The 17,106-nt window shown below is 40.9% G+C and overlaps 1 protein-coding gene across 1 annotated transcript; it reads left to right on the forward strand.

The window, feature by feature from the left end:
* Positions 1 to 9,709: 9,709 nt before the first annotated feature.
* Positions 9,710 to 15,689, forward strand: LOC149275410 (tubulin tyrosine ligase 3-like). Its single transcript, XM_089504800.1, has 11 exons — positions 9,710 to 9,724; positions 10,600 to 10,785; positions 11,132 to 11,260; positions 11,594 to 11,708; positions 11,874 to 11,954; positions 12,351 to 12,504; positions 12,733 to 12,881; positions 13,323 to 13,557; positions 13,707 to 14,142; positions 14,299 to 14,812; positions 15,526 to 15,689. The coding sequence occupies exons 1-11, from the start codon at positions 9,710 to 9,712 to the stop codon at positions 15,687 to 15,689; spliced, it is 2,178 nt and encodes a 725-aa protein (XP_089360926.1).
* Positions 15,690 to 17,106: the final 1,417 nt, after the last annotated feature.

Genomic DNA, 17,106 nt, shown 5'->3' on the forward strand with positions numbered 1-17,106 from the left:
GCCGTTCTTTAAATTTTGTACCCTTCATCACCGTGAGTGTTTTATCATTTCTGTTGTGTTTGTGCTTAGCTGTAATTTTCTCATTTACTGTGTTCACACACTGTTTTTTTTAGAAGGGCTTTCTTTAGATTCCATTATTTTGATTACATCGTCAAAATTACTATAAAATTAATAAAACATGGCTAACAAAAAAAACCAAAACATTTTTGTGGACTTTTGTTTAAATAATATTTAGAAATGCCTAATGTTTTTGCGTGTTACAGGGCAAAAAGTACAAGTAGCATATTGCTATTTCATAATCCTTTTCCCCCTAATCCGGTCATCCTGCACTCATGTCTTATGTGGGACTTCTGTGACTCATGATATTTCTTGTGTGTCTTTTATAAAATAAACATTTCTTAAGGCAAGAAAATTATTTTATCAGGTTTATATTCTATTTTGCTTGAATTTAAGTTATTTAAAAAATAAAGCCATCAATTACTAGTGGGTTTTTTTATGTTTTGCTATGTTTTTAAATTAGGAATAAGTCAGATTCCAGTGTCCCAAAAAGCATATTTACATCCAGCTGAATATCCTTAGGAGACCCCCGTGACAGTATACGTTCTGTTGCCTTTAGACATTACATTATTGTCCCAGGTAACTGACTTTAGGCAATCGGCTTCTTGCCTGCTATTGGAAAACACAAAATATCATTGTTGTGGCCCGGCTTCTCTTCCATGGTTAGTCCCAAGAGCTGGAGCGTCCTTTGGAAGAAAGGTGGAGGGGGAGCCGTGATGAGTCGAGATCCCTTCCCATCAGGCTTGTCTGGTATCAGGAGCTGATGTAGATGGAGGTGAAGAGGCATGCGGTGCATCTGTTGCTGAGTAAAGTGCATCCTACGCAAAATCTTCTCTTCTAGCAGCTTGTGGAACAAAGTAAAGTAAAGGCATGACTGGAATTCACAAACAATTCATGGTTTTTTACATTTTATTTTTGCAGGCCATATTTTCCCTAATTTTTTTATAGACACTGTTTATAAACTCTTAAAGATAAATTAAGCGAATGAAGAGCATCTGCATTGCGTTCTAAATACATCTAGAGTGATGCAGATATATTTCTATCACAAAAATATGTTTTTGCTCTGAATCTGTCCCTCTATTATTTTATGCCCCATATAATTAATGGCAACATTTAAACACACTACACTTATCTGAGACATATTGGGATGGAAGCGACTACCCCTTTTATGCACATAACTGCAGGAAAAATACATGTTTTTTTACTACGCCAGGACTCATCTGACAAATCAAGACTTACCTGCGTCCGGGGGACAGCATTCTCCAAAGGCACATATATATACTGCCCCAATACCCTCCCGACTCGCGAGGAGTATGTGTGATCTCCCAGCACAGGACAAAGCAACCTCGTCATGTGAACCAGAAGCTGAGACTGGAAAACTATAAATATACATGGAAAAAATATATAAATATTTATCCAAAATGCACCATCAAAATGAAAACGCTGCTGCAAGTTCTTCTGGGCCCAAATTCCAAGCATGCACTGATTTTATTTCTGACAGCCTTCATTTATAAGACATTTAAAATAAAAAAGATCTAAGATTACATTAAAAAGGAGTCTCTTTGAAAATGTATTTCAGAAAAAATGGCATTTAAGGGATTAAGGGTGTAACTTTGACCATTTGAGTCATATTGTTTCATGTTTTTTCGTGTTTGCCTGACGGAGGTTCTACGTCCTCACATATCACGCACATACCTGACATGGGCTGCAGCTGTACCAGAGAACAGCCGTCTGCGGAGTCTAGAACCTTATACCGGGTCTCTGTTCTCTTCACCTCTCTTCTCTCCAACTCTCCTTGCGTTGGATGGACAACAGGAACAACCTGTTTGTAAACCGGAGATGAGAAACACTATCAGTTAAAGTTATTAATAAATACCGTTTCACAGGCTGGACAGAATTCTATTTATTAAATTAACATGTAAAAAGAAATGGTTTTAACATTATAGTTCAGCAATAATTACACCATATAAAAATGTAAACTAAATTTTACATTTTGATTAAAATCAATGATTACATTTATTTTTTTACTAAAAATCAAAATGCATTACTCTATAGACATTGTTTCATAAAAGGTCATGCTTGTTCTGGATCGGACTACTTCCCCCAGGTCTCGGATCAGCCAGCCACTCAGTAACCCCAAGTCACCTGCAAGAGGCTCTGGCCATTAAAAAACAAAAAAAACCCTAGCCAGCGATCTGCTTAACCTAAACAATAACATCCACATCATTCCTTTCACTGGCCATCGGCATATGGTTCTTACCAGCTTTTGACCTCCAATTTGTTCCACCTTTAGTGCTACCTTCACTTCTCCTTCCAGAGGGTTAGGGACCCCGACAGTCACTGCGCTGGTAAACAGAAGCGGATTATTTGTTTATTGTTTTTTTTCTACTATCCTGTCTTCTATAAAGGTGCAAATCTTGTTAATAAAAAAATAAAAAGAAAGGCAACCTGGTTCCCCATCGGAGTTTAAATTTCCTATTCCTTAGTTTTGTTTTCCAGGTAGCCTTACATTAGTCCTACACAACTCTATGAAAATGTTAATTATACACAGATACTAAAATTATGAGTCTGAAGATGCAAGACTCTTGGAATATAGAATATTAGTATTTTTAGCTCATCAGAGATAAGTATATATAAGTGCAGATGAGTAGTTCTATACTATGGCCCATGCAGAAAGCTCAGTTACAGTAAGCTACTGATCTCAGCAGAAACTCACCAGTAAGTTGTCACTGGTGTCTGTGCTTTGCGACACTTGGCATAGAAATCTTCGAATTGCTGTGAAGTGGTATGACAGGTGGAAAGGAGAACCAGACCAGAACTTTCCCTGCATCGAGGAAAGCATGCGAGGTTACAATGGGAATCCCTGCTTCCCAAAATCTACCCTTTAATACACACACAGCAAACCGTAAAGAGGAATGATAGTCAATAAATGGGATATCCCAAAATACAGCTCTCATTAACCATTCTTTAGTCCAAACAAGAATGTGAGGACCAACTGCTGGTCTATAACATAATGCTTTGTAACATTCAAAAACACGGGATTTAAAAAAAAACAAAACAATTGTAATAAGCGTGAACGTCTATTGACAGGGATCACATATGCCTTGAGCGCACTATACACGTACTTTGATGCAGCTTTCACAATGTGCAGTTCAGAGCCGATTCCCAAATGATGCTGCAGGTGAGGGAGTAGTGAAGATACAGAGACCCCCTCCGGACTCCCTAAACATAAAAAGATATATAAAAAAATGGGACATTCATAGAAAACGACAGCGGTTATTCTCACTAGCGATTGTACTGAAACAAAAGCCATCACTGTGGCGCCAGCAGTAGCCAAATGACAGGAGTGACTCCCGAGTACAGAGATGAAACTGTACCTGTAATAGGCAAGCCTTGAGGTTTGTTGATGGCTACGATGGGACCTGAAAAATAGAATAAACGCTTCGGTTAGAATGATTAAAGTAAAGGCTTGCACTGGGAACTTTAACCGTGTGAGTTACAGGGTGCGAACCTATCCAAAAGTCACGTTAAAACACGTTCAAGACTTTTTCACTTGTAACTTGATCTATACATTTCTGCTCGTATCATTATGCCATCGACCGCTGTGCCAGTAAGAGGGGTATTCTACGGATAATGCTGCGATGTATTATATGCTCAAAGCGCACCATTTACACTAAACGTTAAAACATTAGTGGCATTCGCTTTAAACATTTACTGTCGCAAGGTACAAATATTTTCTTTATTCTATGTTTGTCGGATACACATTGAACGCTGTGTTCTTTGCAAACCACTGCGAGAGTGAGATGTCCTCATTCCAGCCTCCGCTTCCACAAACCCACCATCCGCGTGGACAACATTTTCCGTCAGGAGTTCACAAAGTTTATCTCCGGTCAGATTGAGAACCGAAACGACTCCCGGATCCCGCAGAATGCCGACTCTGCCTTCTTTCGTTGCAAAACGCGGCTTTCTTCGTTGGTCCTTTACATCTAGCTTGGTCTTATACCTTGAATTTAATACAAAAAAAACCCCATACATTTATGCAGCATGATTACTGTCAAATCACACTATGATACAATATAGCATTATATATATATATATATATATATATATATATATATATATATATATAATTTATTTTTTTATTTCATTTAAAAATCTACAGTTTTGGACCATTTCAGTTTGGCAAATTTCCACAGGAATCTTTTTTTTTAATGCTGCTAAAGTTACCAAAATTCTCTGTATACCAACTTGTGCTGTTACCGTGTCGTAGCCGTTGACTTTTCATTTCATTGATATTTCATATAAATGAGCTTTTAAAAACCTGACGGGGCAGTGCATACATGCCATCACACACAATCACACTGCCTGCCATCACACACAATCACACGGCCTGCCATCACACACAATCACACGGCCTGCCATCACACACAATCACACGGCCTGCCATCACACACAATCACACTGCATGCCATCACACACAATCACACTGCATGCCATCACACACAATCACACTGCATGCCATCACACACAATCACACTGCATGCCATCACACACAATCACACGGCCTGCCATTCACTTCTCACAGAAGTGCCTTAAATGCTCGGTTGACTTACCAGGACTCAGGGTTCTTGGTAGTGACAGCAGACATGCACCTGGACACCCTCCGGTAACCCGCCTCACATGATGCCAGCACGGCCCTGCCGAACACTACCTGCCTACACAACACAGCCATCCCTAAAACCCCGATACTTTACTCCATGCGAAAAAGAAAGATCGCTGTCCTGTACTGAATATGTCACACACTCATACTGCCTGACAGGACGCCGCCATCTTGGATTCCTCACCGCACATGCGCACAGCTCAATGCATTCTGGGATGTGTAGTTTATGTTACCCAATGAGCGCCGCCCGTGTTGCTACTGCAGTAATTCGGCTTTACCAGCAGAGGGCAGTGAGTGCTTTGGAATGGAAGGAAGGAGAAGAAGGAAGAAGAAAGAATAAATAATCAGATGCTTTCTTAGCTGAAGTGCCAGAAATAATTCAATGCTTTTATTTTTTTCCATGGGACTTCCTTTTACCTGCCAAGTGTCCCTCTTTAGGAAGGCTATTCCCTCCTTGGGATCCAAATTCCATTTCTCGCCTACTTTCTAGGAGCTCAGAATGTTTGCTGGGCATGAGGGTATCAGAGGGTTCTACAATAATAATGTGTATAGAAACAGCAAATGAAATGCATTATTCTTGGGAATGCCACACGCAGTTCCGTAAATTGCCATCCATAGGTCGCCAAGTCACGCTAATTATTTATAACACGTCACCCTTTGCCACCATGGGTGGTATGGATCGGGAGTTTTGGATGCTGGGGGTGAAGCTTTCCAGGAGACTGTTTTTATTTTTTAATTCCTTGTAACAATAGCTCTCAGAAAAGTCATCTACAGCTTAATTTCCAAGTTTATTATAATCCAGTATTAATAAAGACTTAACGAAGATGGTTTCTCGCTAGTGCAGGGAAATGTATTAAGTATAAAAAATTCTTGTCGTCAATATTACCATCAAAGGATTAATTTATGTGATTTAATTCCCTACATAGTTCACAATACAATAAAATCAGCACATGATCATAAGATGATTAGAATGTTCATGTTAACCAAAAACTGGATTCCCTGAACATGAGATATAACAAGTTCTGATACACAAAGACACTAATGAACCAATAAAGCAGTCGAACTTCACTGCCATGGTTCATAGTCCTCGTTCAGGCCATGGGGATGTAGATACTAGACTTGTGCATTCGTCTTCGGGAGAACATGGAAACGAACACGAAGAGTGCGTTTTCGTGTTCGTTCCGAAGACACGCCGAAGAGAAGACGGCGGCGGTAAAACGTAGGCGAAGACAAAGACACACACCACGAAGATCTTCGTGATCGTCTTCGTCTACCATTCCCCCCCCCTTCTAACTTACCTTGTCTTCGCGGCTTCGCGGCAGTTCCCGGAAGTGGAAATCCGCAGGTTCGCCGTCACGGGTTACAGGGCAGTGCGAATGAGCCTATTGGTCGCCTACAGGGACCAATTGGTTGATGCCAGTGGAAGACCCTGCAGGTGACCAATAGGCTCACTCGCACGGCCCTTTAACCCATTAAGGTGCAACAAGGGCACCAGGAGCCTAAAAGTCGCTCGTACAGACTTTTAAAACCCCAATGCTGCAACTTACCCGGCACATCCCACTGGTCTCCCTCCCTGTTCAATTAGTTAAATGTCCGTACGAGCGACCAATAAAGTCGCTCGTACGGACATTTAACTAATTGAACAGGGAGGGAGACCAGTGGGATGTGCCGGGTAAGTTACGGCACCAGGAGTTTAACAGTCTGTACGAGCGACCCTATTGGTCGCCAGCAGGGGGCTCGTCTGCAGCCCCCTGTAGACGCCCAATAGAGTTGCTCATACGGACATTTAAACTCCTGGCGCCAGAGCTGCTGCGGTACGTGTAACCCCGTATTAACCCCTTAACCAGAAAAACAGAACACGAAGAATGTCCACGAATATTCGCCCGAAGAGAAGACGGGAACGGGCGAATATTCGCGGAATACGAAGAATTAATTTTTTCCTGAAGACGAGCATGAAGAGCCCCCTGGTGCCCAAGTCTAGTAGATACCCCCTAGCTCTAAAAACATTGTCCATCGAGGAATCATGAGGGTCAAAGACAATTCTTCTGACATGTACGGTGAATAGGGTAGGACTGTACGGGCATGTAAGGGATCAAGCAGGTTATATTCGTCAGTGGGTTTTATGTATAGATCGGGTTTAAGTCCTGTCCTTATCCTCTTAATCAATATGTCTAAATATCAAATGGTTAAAAGAGACGAGCACATTGCATTTGTATACTATGAACGTGCCACGTTTCACATATGATGGGGAGTCGGTGGGACGGGACAGTTCAGCAGGGTTTGTTATAGAGTGCAGCGCATCGCTGATAAGGAAATGCAACCCCACCATGGCCTTGCGTTGTTCTCCGTCAGGAGGAGGATGAGGCCCCCGGGACCAGCCGACTTTCTGGGGGTGCTATTCTGGGTCCCCATGTCCACGGGCAGCAGTGTCTCCGCAGAAAACCATGTGTCTGGTATTATGGGACACGGCACTTCCCCTGCAAAGGCCCAATCAACATAGGAGCGACCCTCTGACAGGTGTAGCCTCGAGAGGACCCCGGGGCCACAAGGTGCATTTTAGAGTCGCAAGATGCTCTCGGAGGAGACCCTACAGGAAGGCCTGGGGACGGGGGGTGGTGGGGTGGAGAGACAGTGGGCGTCCTGCCTCCACCGCCTCATCTTGCTCCCTGTCCTACAGCCGTTCCGGTTATGGGGACTTGGCAACTGGATGAAAAAAGACTTAAAGGGATAGAGTGTGGATGGCCTGTTGTGAGGGGGAGGGGGCTTCTAAACCTTCAATGCACCCCTCATCCCAGATAGGGGTGAGGTGCACATAAACGAAACCCGGACAAGCTTGATGGAAGCCGTTTCCTCTGGCAAGGACGCTCCTTCTCGAGTATCCCTTTCGGCTGGCATAGCCTGGACACCCCCTTCGGGGAGATTCTTTTGTAGATTAAGTTATGGAGCACTCTTTATTTGTACTTTTTTTTTATTTTTTATTTGGACATTTACTTTGTTTAGCTAGTCAGGTTTGATCTTTTCTTAGCGCTGTCCCAGGGCCATCGGTTACCACGACAGGTTCGATCTGAGGACCTCACTAATCCATTCAACAGGTAGCGAAGGGCTTATGACCAGCACTAACTGGGAATTCCTCATTCATGGGAAATAATTGCATTTGCCAACCCCTATCATGAACGGGGTTCAGTTGGTGAAGGGTAGACACACGCTGATCCTTTTGACAAATCTATTTTCTCTCAATCTCAAATGGCAGAATGACACTTGTCCGTCTAAGAAGCTGTTGGTAGAGGCATCACCCTAACTTGGTTTCCATTCTACTTTATATTATATTGTTTGTGCCGATCATCAGTACGTTTCCAAACCTGTAAATGAGTTTTAATACAATCCACTGTTACAGTATCAACAAAACAATCAACAAATGTTGTTTTTTTTAATTTTTAACATGCCGTAAGTCTTTGATAACAAATAAGATAAAACAATGAATTATTTTTCTCCTAGATTGGCTTAAGTATGAATTTAAGAAATCTGCATTGGTTTGATGACGCTGATCCAGACACCTTCTGGATGTCCCTATCTTGATTTTGGTTATTGTGCCGCTGTGGGTTTTATTTTTCCTAAAAAAAATCTTTGATTTCTAAAAAAAAAGTTATTATATTTATTGATGTACATGGCGCCATCATGTTGTGCAGCGCTGTACAATGGGTAAACAGGACATAACAAAAACTACATAACTATTTTCACCCAGAAAAATAAAAAGTAAGGAGGGCGCTGCTGGAACGAGCTTAAAGTCTAGAAGGAGTTGGAGGAATAATCTACACAAAGCTTTATTAGGTTGTTCTGCCAAATAATTTCACTGATAACCAGTGAAAGGATCCAGTACAAACGATGGCTAAAGTCCTATACACTTAAGAACGCTGTGGGCAGACAAAATGCGTCTGGTAGTCGTCTGTTATCTCTAAACTGTGCCAGCTGTCTGTCCTGCCGGGGGCCGTTCTTTGGGTGGGATGGTTGTAGCGACAGTTGACGGGTCTGATGAAATATAGATGTCTATTTATTCATCATCAGCTATATTTATCATCCATTTACACAGATAAATACACATTTATTGGTAGCAGGGGATCGTTTTCACTAAATTTTTAGGGGTATCCATGAGGTGCAATCAATGTACAGGTAGTAAGACAAGGGCTATAACACAGTAGGGCAAGTAGCTCAAGAGGTAACCCACTGGCACCAAAGGGGTTAAACGCAGCACATGTCATGTCTACAAGAGGCTGCAGAAGGACTGTTGCTGCATGTGATGTCACAATGGCCTCAGAATGAATGTTGCAAAAGAAATGTTGCTGCTTGTGATGTCACTGTGGCCTTGTTGCTATGGAAACGGACTCCAATAAAAGGGACGGAATTCCGCAGAGCTGTCAGTGTCAGTGTCAAACTGAACGCGCTCAGATAGTGGATAGTTACTATTTGTATTAACAGCCAGTGATCCCCGAACTTGGCCTTAGCCTTTGTGCGGGACAACCTGTGATACCCCTCTCATCGGGTAAAGTGCAAAGGGGGAAATAACCCCTGTGCTTTATATATTATTATTATTATTATTATTATTATTATTAATACATGTAACATGACATCAGTAAACACCACAGAATATTGGGATTTAGTCACTTGCATATGAAAGTTAATACTTTAACAATACAAAGTAAAACATTCTGAATAAGTCAAACATCCAATAAGTAACTGGGATGGGTTAAGATGGGGGGTATATTCATTTCTGTGTATGGTTACCATATAGCCCCCTTTAGATAATGCAGGGTAAGGGGCAGTTATGAGGTTAATGCAGCCCTTTATCAGGATAGATTATTCTCCAGTATGTTAAAATACTTTTTTCTCACACAGGTCGGTGTATTTACCGTTTATCTGGTTGGACTGCGTGGCTCTTTCTGAAAGAGCACACATTTGATTACTGATTCCCGTTACCGGTTGAGTCAACCCGCCACCATGGTGGTGCAGAAGGTACCGTTCATTTTATTATTTCTAATAATGGATACATTCAATAGTGAAACAGGGACCCCTCTTCTTCTGTTTTGCTGTTCTTTTAATCATTAATCATTTTTTTTTGGGCTAAATATTGCTTTCAATTCTTTTTCCACAGATTTCTTCTGAATCGCACAGAGAAAGGGGGAATTCCATTGATAAAAGATGTCCTAAAACAGGTAGGAATAATGATACAGACATGACCTGTACTGTATTTAATATATATATATATACTTTTATACCTCTCTACATATTACATTCTTATCTTTGGATATATTTACACTGATATACAGAATAATTATTAATTCAAATGATATTTTTATTTTATTATATTACTTTAGAAAGAAGATCTTCTTCTTCTGATGGACGTCTCCGGAAAAGAACCCTTCACTCATGCGTCAAACTGGATCCACTGGAAGAGGCCAAGCTCCTGGCGGATAACGCCATTAAGGTCAGCAGAACTCACTGTTACTGATTTAGTTTTATTTTGTTATTTACAATAAGCCATTTATACAAACATTTCCATTCATTTTGTTATTTTTAAGCTCAGGATGTTACTGTATGGTCTGTGTTCCAAAAAAGAACTCTAAGGTCTATGCTGTCACAAACATTCCGTTGGTTTCCACGGCGATATCACCACCTCTCATCCCAGCACTGCTTTAGTTCTGGGTTGATTCATTTGGTCCTCAATGTGACTTTTAATACAATTTCTATTTTATTTAGCATGGAAAAAAAATGTTTTCCTTTTAATTTGGTCAGATGCTAAATGCCGACGCTTTTCACGTATGTAAAATGTAGCGTGTTCAGAGTATGATATTTCAATGTGCATCTCCTCTCTTCACTCCCTCGTACAGGAGAAAAAGATTTTCACCATCCAGGGCCCGTACCCAGTGATCCGTAGATGTCTTCGGGAGCGAGGTTGGGTTGAGCGAGAGTTCCCCAGCCTCACTAAACCTCCTAAGAAAGACATAGACAAGGAAAAAGGTGTCGGAAGTGGGAACAGCGACCGAGGTGATCTAAAGGATCTCCACAACCTCGCGGTAAATATTTAACTGACATATTAACAGAAATGACGGATTCTTAGTTCTAATTGTACATTTTCCACAGTGCTTTACAATGGAGAAATATGGTGGTTACTGTATCAGCCGAGAATTACCAGGGGACTTTAATCATCTTTGGGGCTTCTTTTAAAGACTGAAGGGGAATAAGAATAACTGGATCCTTTATACACATTTCCTTTTATTTAACTGGGTTTCCAAGACATTTTGTTGCAGATGTAGTGGTTGAAATTCATGTCTATGTTGTTGCTTTGAGTTCTTTGGATACTTTGTGAACCATTGTTAATATATATATATGAAACCTCTGGTGTGTTTTTTCCCCGTGTAGTCATGGCTTGTCCGCGATGAAGATCCATATTTTTGGTGGACAGCCAAAAGCGACTCCGTCAACTGTTATTCCCTGCGAAAGGATCAGATGAGGAACCATTACGCCCGTTCTACAGCTTTCACAACCAAGGTGAGCCACGCTGGGGAGCTGCTGTGTCCCCTCAATAAAATTCAAAAACAGTCCATTTAAAGACAGGCATCGGGACGCGGAGAACCGATCTGTCTCCATCTATGAAAGCCGAGGGTTTATTTTCTTGCAGTGGTTAACATTTTATCTTAAATCTTTGTTGCGGTTATAGAATGATCAGGGGAAACAATTAAGCCCCCACTATATTATTCCTAAATAGTCACTAGGTAATTATTTGCCCCTTTGCTCTGGAAGGACTCGTTACGTCTTAAAGTGGGCTAATAACTGAGTCTCTGATAACAAATAAGATAACACAATGGATTCTTTTTCTCCTAGATTGGCTTAAGTATGAATTTGAGAAATCTGCGTTGGTTTGATGACGCTGATCCAGACGCCTTTTACCCGCGTTGTTACAGCCTCGGAGATGTCAATGAGAAGCGAGCGTTTATGGGTAGGAATACTTATCATGATAACTGCGTCCTCTCTGAATTGTGATATGTTGGGCAGATCTAGATGTAATTCTAGAGCACCGAGTAATGATACATTCTGTAAATTACAGCGAGGAAGTTTGTATCTTGCTATTAATTTGTGAATATTTCTTTTTTTTTTTTTTTAGAGGACTTTTGGCTAACTGCTGCCCGGAGTATCCTGAAGCTGGTATCAGAAAGGCAACACAGAAGCGCCATCTGTCTGACCAGTAAGTGGGGTGAAATAAAGTGTATGCTTGGGGCTATTTGGTATTTAAAATCTTACAATACACAGCTTTCCAGCAGAGATTGAAGCTTTAGTTTAAATTGATATTTTTATTATTTCAGCATAAGAAGAGAAAATGTAATTCTAGAAAGGTTATTTAACTTTACATTATTTTCTATGTTGCTCTGGGAAAAAAGTACCAAATTTCACTAAAGACTCCATCCTCTCCTGAACCAATCTGACTCTATCCGCGTTCCTTTAGAGATAAAACGGTCATTTTAATTGGAATACCCAGGACTATTAGACGGATTAAAACACAAAAAGCTCCAATCAATTAGTTATTTCAGCCAACAGATCTGCAAAGTGCATTCATTTTAACTCTGCGTGTTCTTCTCTCCAGGAAACCGCGTCCCAGCTCAGGTTATTGTGACTGCCCTGCAAGCCTGTGAATCGTATCTCGGCACATTGGAACATCAAGATATCGATACAGAGATTCCCATCGTCACTGACGCAGCATGGAACGAGTTTCTACGCAGCTACTATCAGATCATCCAGTAAGTGACGCCGTACAGCGCAGATCTAGCTGCGATTAGAAACTAACTTATAATGAGAGAACATGTAGAATTAAGAGCGTTTCTGAAAGAAACGGTCAATCGAATTTTTATTTGTTTGTCAACCTAAACCCAGAGACCCAACTTGGGTCGCACCAACATTCTTTCGGTGAACTGGAGCAATGGCGCTCCAGGTAAAAGTATATGAACTGTCCCCTTTTATTGTTGCAGTGATGGTGCTGCGATTGAAGACTCGGATCTGTTTGCGAATCGGTGCAAAGATGTGCTGGAGAAGTTAAGATCAGTGAATCCACAGCTTGATATCGATGGCGTCAGGAACATCTGGATTGTAAAACCAGGAGCTAAGTCCCGTGGCAGAGGTGAGTAGGTTGAGAGACAGCGCTTTGGCTATTTCTGAATTATATACAACCATAAAAAGGGATAAAAGTGGAGAAATTCTACAGCTCTCCAGACTTGGATATCAACAATGGAAAAATGAGCAATTAAACAAATAAGGTTCAAAACAGGACGCATATAAATCCCGAGCCTCATTTGTCCATTGAGTAGCTCTGCCTCCATCTGCGTCCAGTCAATCCCTGTCCAGGTCTTCTGAATGACCAACCAAATGCTGTTTAATTGGGAAACAAGAGATTTAATCAACGGCCCGAATATTTCCCCATAGTATTATGATAGCTGCTTATGTAATTGCATTTCACATATTCCGTTAAATTGACCTGTTTCTGCTTCTACTCTTTATTTAACCCTTGCATGTTTTCCATTTGTGAATAAGATTCTAAAATCGAATGTCTGTTCCTGCGTAGGTATAGCCTGCATGGATCGCTTGGAAGAAATTCTAACGCTGAATCCAGGGATAGTCAAACAGGAGAGATGGGTCATCCAGAAGTATATTGAGCGACCGCTGCTGATTTACGGCACAAAGTTCGATGTGCGCCAGTGGTTTCTGGTGACCGACTGGAACCCTTTGACGATCTGGTTTTACAAGAAATGCTACATTCGCTTCTCATCACAGACCTTCTCCTTGGAAAATCTAGACAGGTAAGTTAGTGGTGGGATTAATGTTATGTTATTCAAGTATCTTACTAACATTTAGTTTTCAATGTCCCATAACATACAGCCTAAACCTAGACAAGTAGTTTTTCATTGACTTGAAACTAAAAGCTAAACACCTTCTCTCGTTACTACAGCTCCATACATCTCTGTAACAACTCCATACAAAAGTATTACGAGAACTCGTGGAGCCGCCATCCTCTGGTGCCTTCTAGCAACATGTGGTCCTGTGATGATTTTCAGAACTATCTGAAAAAGATGGGGGCAGGACGCGCCTATCAGGAGGTGATTGTGCCAGGAATGAAATCTGCCATAATCCACGCCATTCAGAGCTCCCAAGATGTGATGGAGCCCAATAAGAACAGCTTTGAATTGTACGGAGCAGATTTCATGTTTGGAGAGAACTTCCAACCCTGGTTGATTGAAATCAACTCCAGTCCAACCATGGAACCATCGACAGCAGTGACCACCGAGCTTTGTGCTGCGGTGCAGGAGGACACCCTGAAGGTGGTGTTAGATTGCAGACGCGACTCAACCGCGGACGTGGGGTTATTCGAGCTCATCTACAAACAGGTATTGCCCTAACTGAGTATCCTTTCTATATCTTTTCTATTAACACAATTAACATTATGGTCTCTTAGTTAATGTGCTTTATAGGTCAAACATGTTTCACAACACAAACCCCTTTAACATACCTTAATCATGGGTGACTGTATTTTGTTCTTGTAGGCTCCTGTAGATGTTCCTCAATATCAAGGGATAAACCTGCTGGTGGAGGGATCTGCTTTTAAGCAGCCACGTCCCCCTCCACAGAGACCTTCCCGCGGTTGTGTTAAAACGAGGATCCCTCGTAGGAGAAGAAAGAGGTCTTCCTCGATGGTGCAGGACAAGGTCTCAATAGCTTTTTCTCAGGCCGGGGAAGATGCTAGTATTGAGTCACCGTCTATTGAATCATTAGTGCCAAAAACAACGGTACTTGGGGGAGAGAAAAAAATATTAACTCCGACACCACCTAAAACACCTAAGACTGAACGCAAAAATCGGACAGGACAGGTACATGGTGGTAGATTTCATAAGATCCGAGAATCTCCTTCCCATGATCCTTCACCGGTTGACCTCGTGTTCGAGAAACCGCCAGTCCTGCGTCATTCTACGAGGCTGGGAGACAGAAGATGCATAGATGAGACGATCACCAGCCTTAACATCAAAGCCTTACCAATCCTCAGCAAAGGAACGGCAACAGGTAAGAAGACTGACAGTAGAAATGTGTCCTTTTATTTAGTGCCCAGAATTAAGTTATTGGGGTAAAAACATGTAAAATGTACCGACTATTTCATCGTAGCTACACGTAGCAGAAGAAACTAGTCATTAAAGGACCTTCAGATTTTTTGGAGGCCTTCTCCATAAGCGAACCCATCTTGTTTGCTTTGCGTCTTCTTTTGGAGATTTTTGTAATAGAGGAAATGAAGATATGATGTCATATTCCAATGTCTATTACTGAGTCTCCTGAGACCAGCTTTTCAGACTTCTGACTACAATATTTTAGTTTTCCCTTTTCTGTGGTTTGATTAGTTTGTAGAAGGGAAAAGTATATTTTTATTAAATACATATTACAGACTCCCATTATTTGATACATTTGTATATATAATTGTATCCAAGTCGTGTTAGAGAACGCTTTCCCTTCTTCCTGTTTGTTTACAAGAATGAAGTGGTGTCCTATATGAAAAAAATAGTTCTACCCCATCATAACACTTTTACACGATCTCCCCAAGTGTCCAGGGAGGTTGTCCTGAAATCGTTGGGGTAGAGAGAACAATGTTAGGGCATAAAGTGTAACAAACTAAATGTCAGATTACTCGAGTCTCTGCTAAAACATCCTTATTCCTTTTATCCACAGGTCCCATCAACCAACAAAAGTTGCCCAGCGTCTTCTGTAGGGTTCCACATCCCCCGAAGATACCCCGTGGGACATGTCAGAAAAGTGTGAGGCTACCGGCTATATCCAGCTCTATGAAGAGCCATGGGCGATCATCACCACGGAACCCAGTGATCCCATCATCCCTCTTTCTGTAAATGTCACGTCTTCTAATACTGCGGACCCGTCATCTGCCGCAGAATAAACTAGAATTTCCTAAAAAAAAACCAAACATGAATGTTTTCAGGACAAATACCTTATTTTACAGACTTTCAATGCGACGCAAAGGACGTTACAGGAAACATAATGTCAATAGAGGAATGATATTGCTTGTAAAATATACATTTTATAAATGTGTAACGGGGGTATGGGTAACAATCAGACACTGATTATATGCATAAAATGCAAAAAACATTCCTTCATACCCCGGCTGGGTGCTGAATGCCTAGCGGTGTGGGGATCAATGTTAGTGAGACTTGTGGGTACAAAGTAACGTCTATTAACCCCCTTATTCATGAACAACAAGAAAGCTTTAACCCCACTGACCTTACTTAGGAAGATGAATGAATCGCTACATGGAATGGTTATATTTAAATCCTTCACCCATTTATCAGCTATTAATAATTTATCAGCTTTTATCCAGACGGGGTCTTTTTGGTTTTCTGTTGGCCAACGCACTGTATTTGAGAGCGGTGTATATGTTTCCTTAGGTCTACTATATAGATATTTACATTTCCCATGTTCCCCCATATTGGGGAAAGGATTTAATATTGGAATCCTTTTATTCATATGCCGGTGCTATAAAATCTTTCCTGGAACAGCGGCAAACAGCACTTCTAAACAAATCAAATCTCAGGTTTCTAACAAGTTAAATCCCGTTTCAATGTGATGTAAAGGCTGTTACAGCCAACATAATGTGAATACAATGACGCTAATAGATAGACATTCATCTCTGGGACTCATGATCTCATTTGTGTGTCTTTTATAAAATATACGTTATATATCCCAAAGCAAAAAAAAAAGTATTTTAGTAACTTTATATTTTATTTTAAATAAAGTTATTTAAAAAATAAACCCAATATTTTTATTTTATTTATTGCTATGTTTTTAAATGATCAAGATTTAAATTTTTAGCTCTGACATCCATCAGACACAAGCAAAGGATTTCATGCACATCTTACTTCTTTTCTCATGATCCACACGTCTTGTAGCCAAGGTGCGCTCTCTCTCTCTCTCTTTAGAATGCACAGTCCCTCCTTCGGACCCAAATCCTCTAGATTTGGGGCAAAAACCCTGAGAGTCAAATCCTGAGGAGTTCCCAGGTATAGAAATAAGATTCAAGGAACCCACAAGCTGCAGTATATGAAGTAGTTCCAAAAAGACAGATACACATTTGCACAAAATGAATACATTTGTTTTAATATTAAACAGAAATTGGTTTATAAAAATAATAAATATGAAAGTATTACACGTTAATATCACATCCATGTAGTAGATTTAGTGCGGGGAGCGGATAAAAGTCACACACTGTGAAGCTACTGACTGAATCGCAAGCAACGCTGCTTTTAGAATTAGCTGATAAGAAATATTCTGATTTTATTTGTGTGGTGTAGTGTCTACAT

Source organism: Sceloporus occidentalis, unplaced genomic scaffold (genome assembly GCF_023333645.1).
Source record: "Sceloporus occidentalis isolate IW3139 unplaced genomic scaffold, rSceOcc1.0.p SCAF_291, whole genome shotgun sequence".
Lineage (NCBI taxonomy): Eukaryota > Metazoa > Chordata > Lepidosauria > Squamata > Phrynosomatidae > Sceloporus > Sceloporus occidentalis.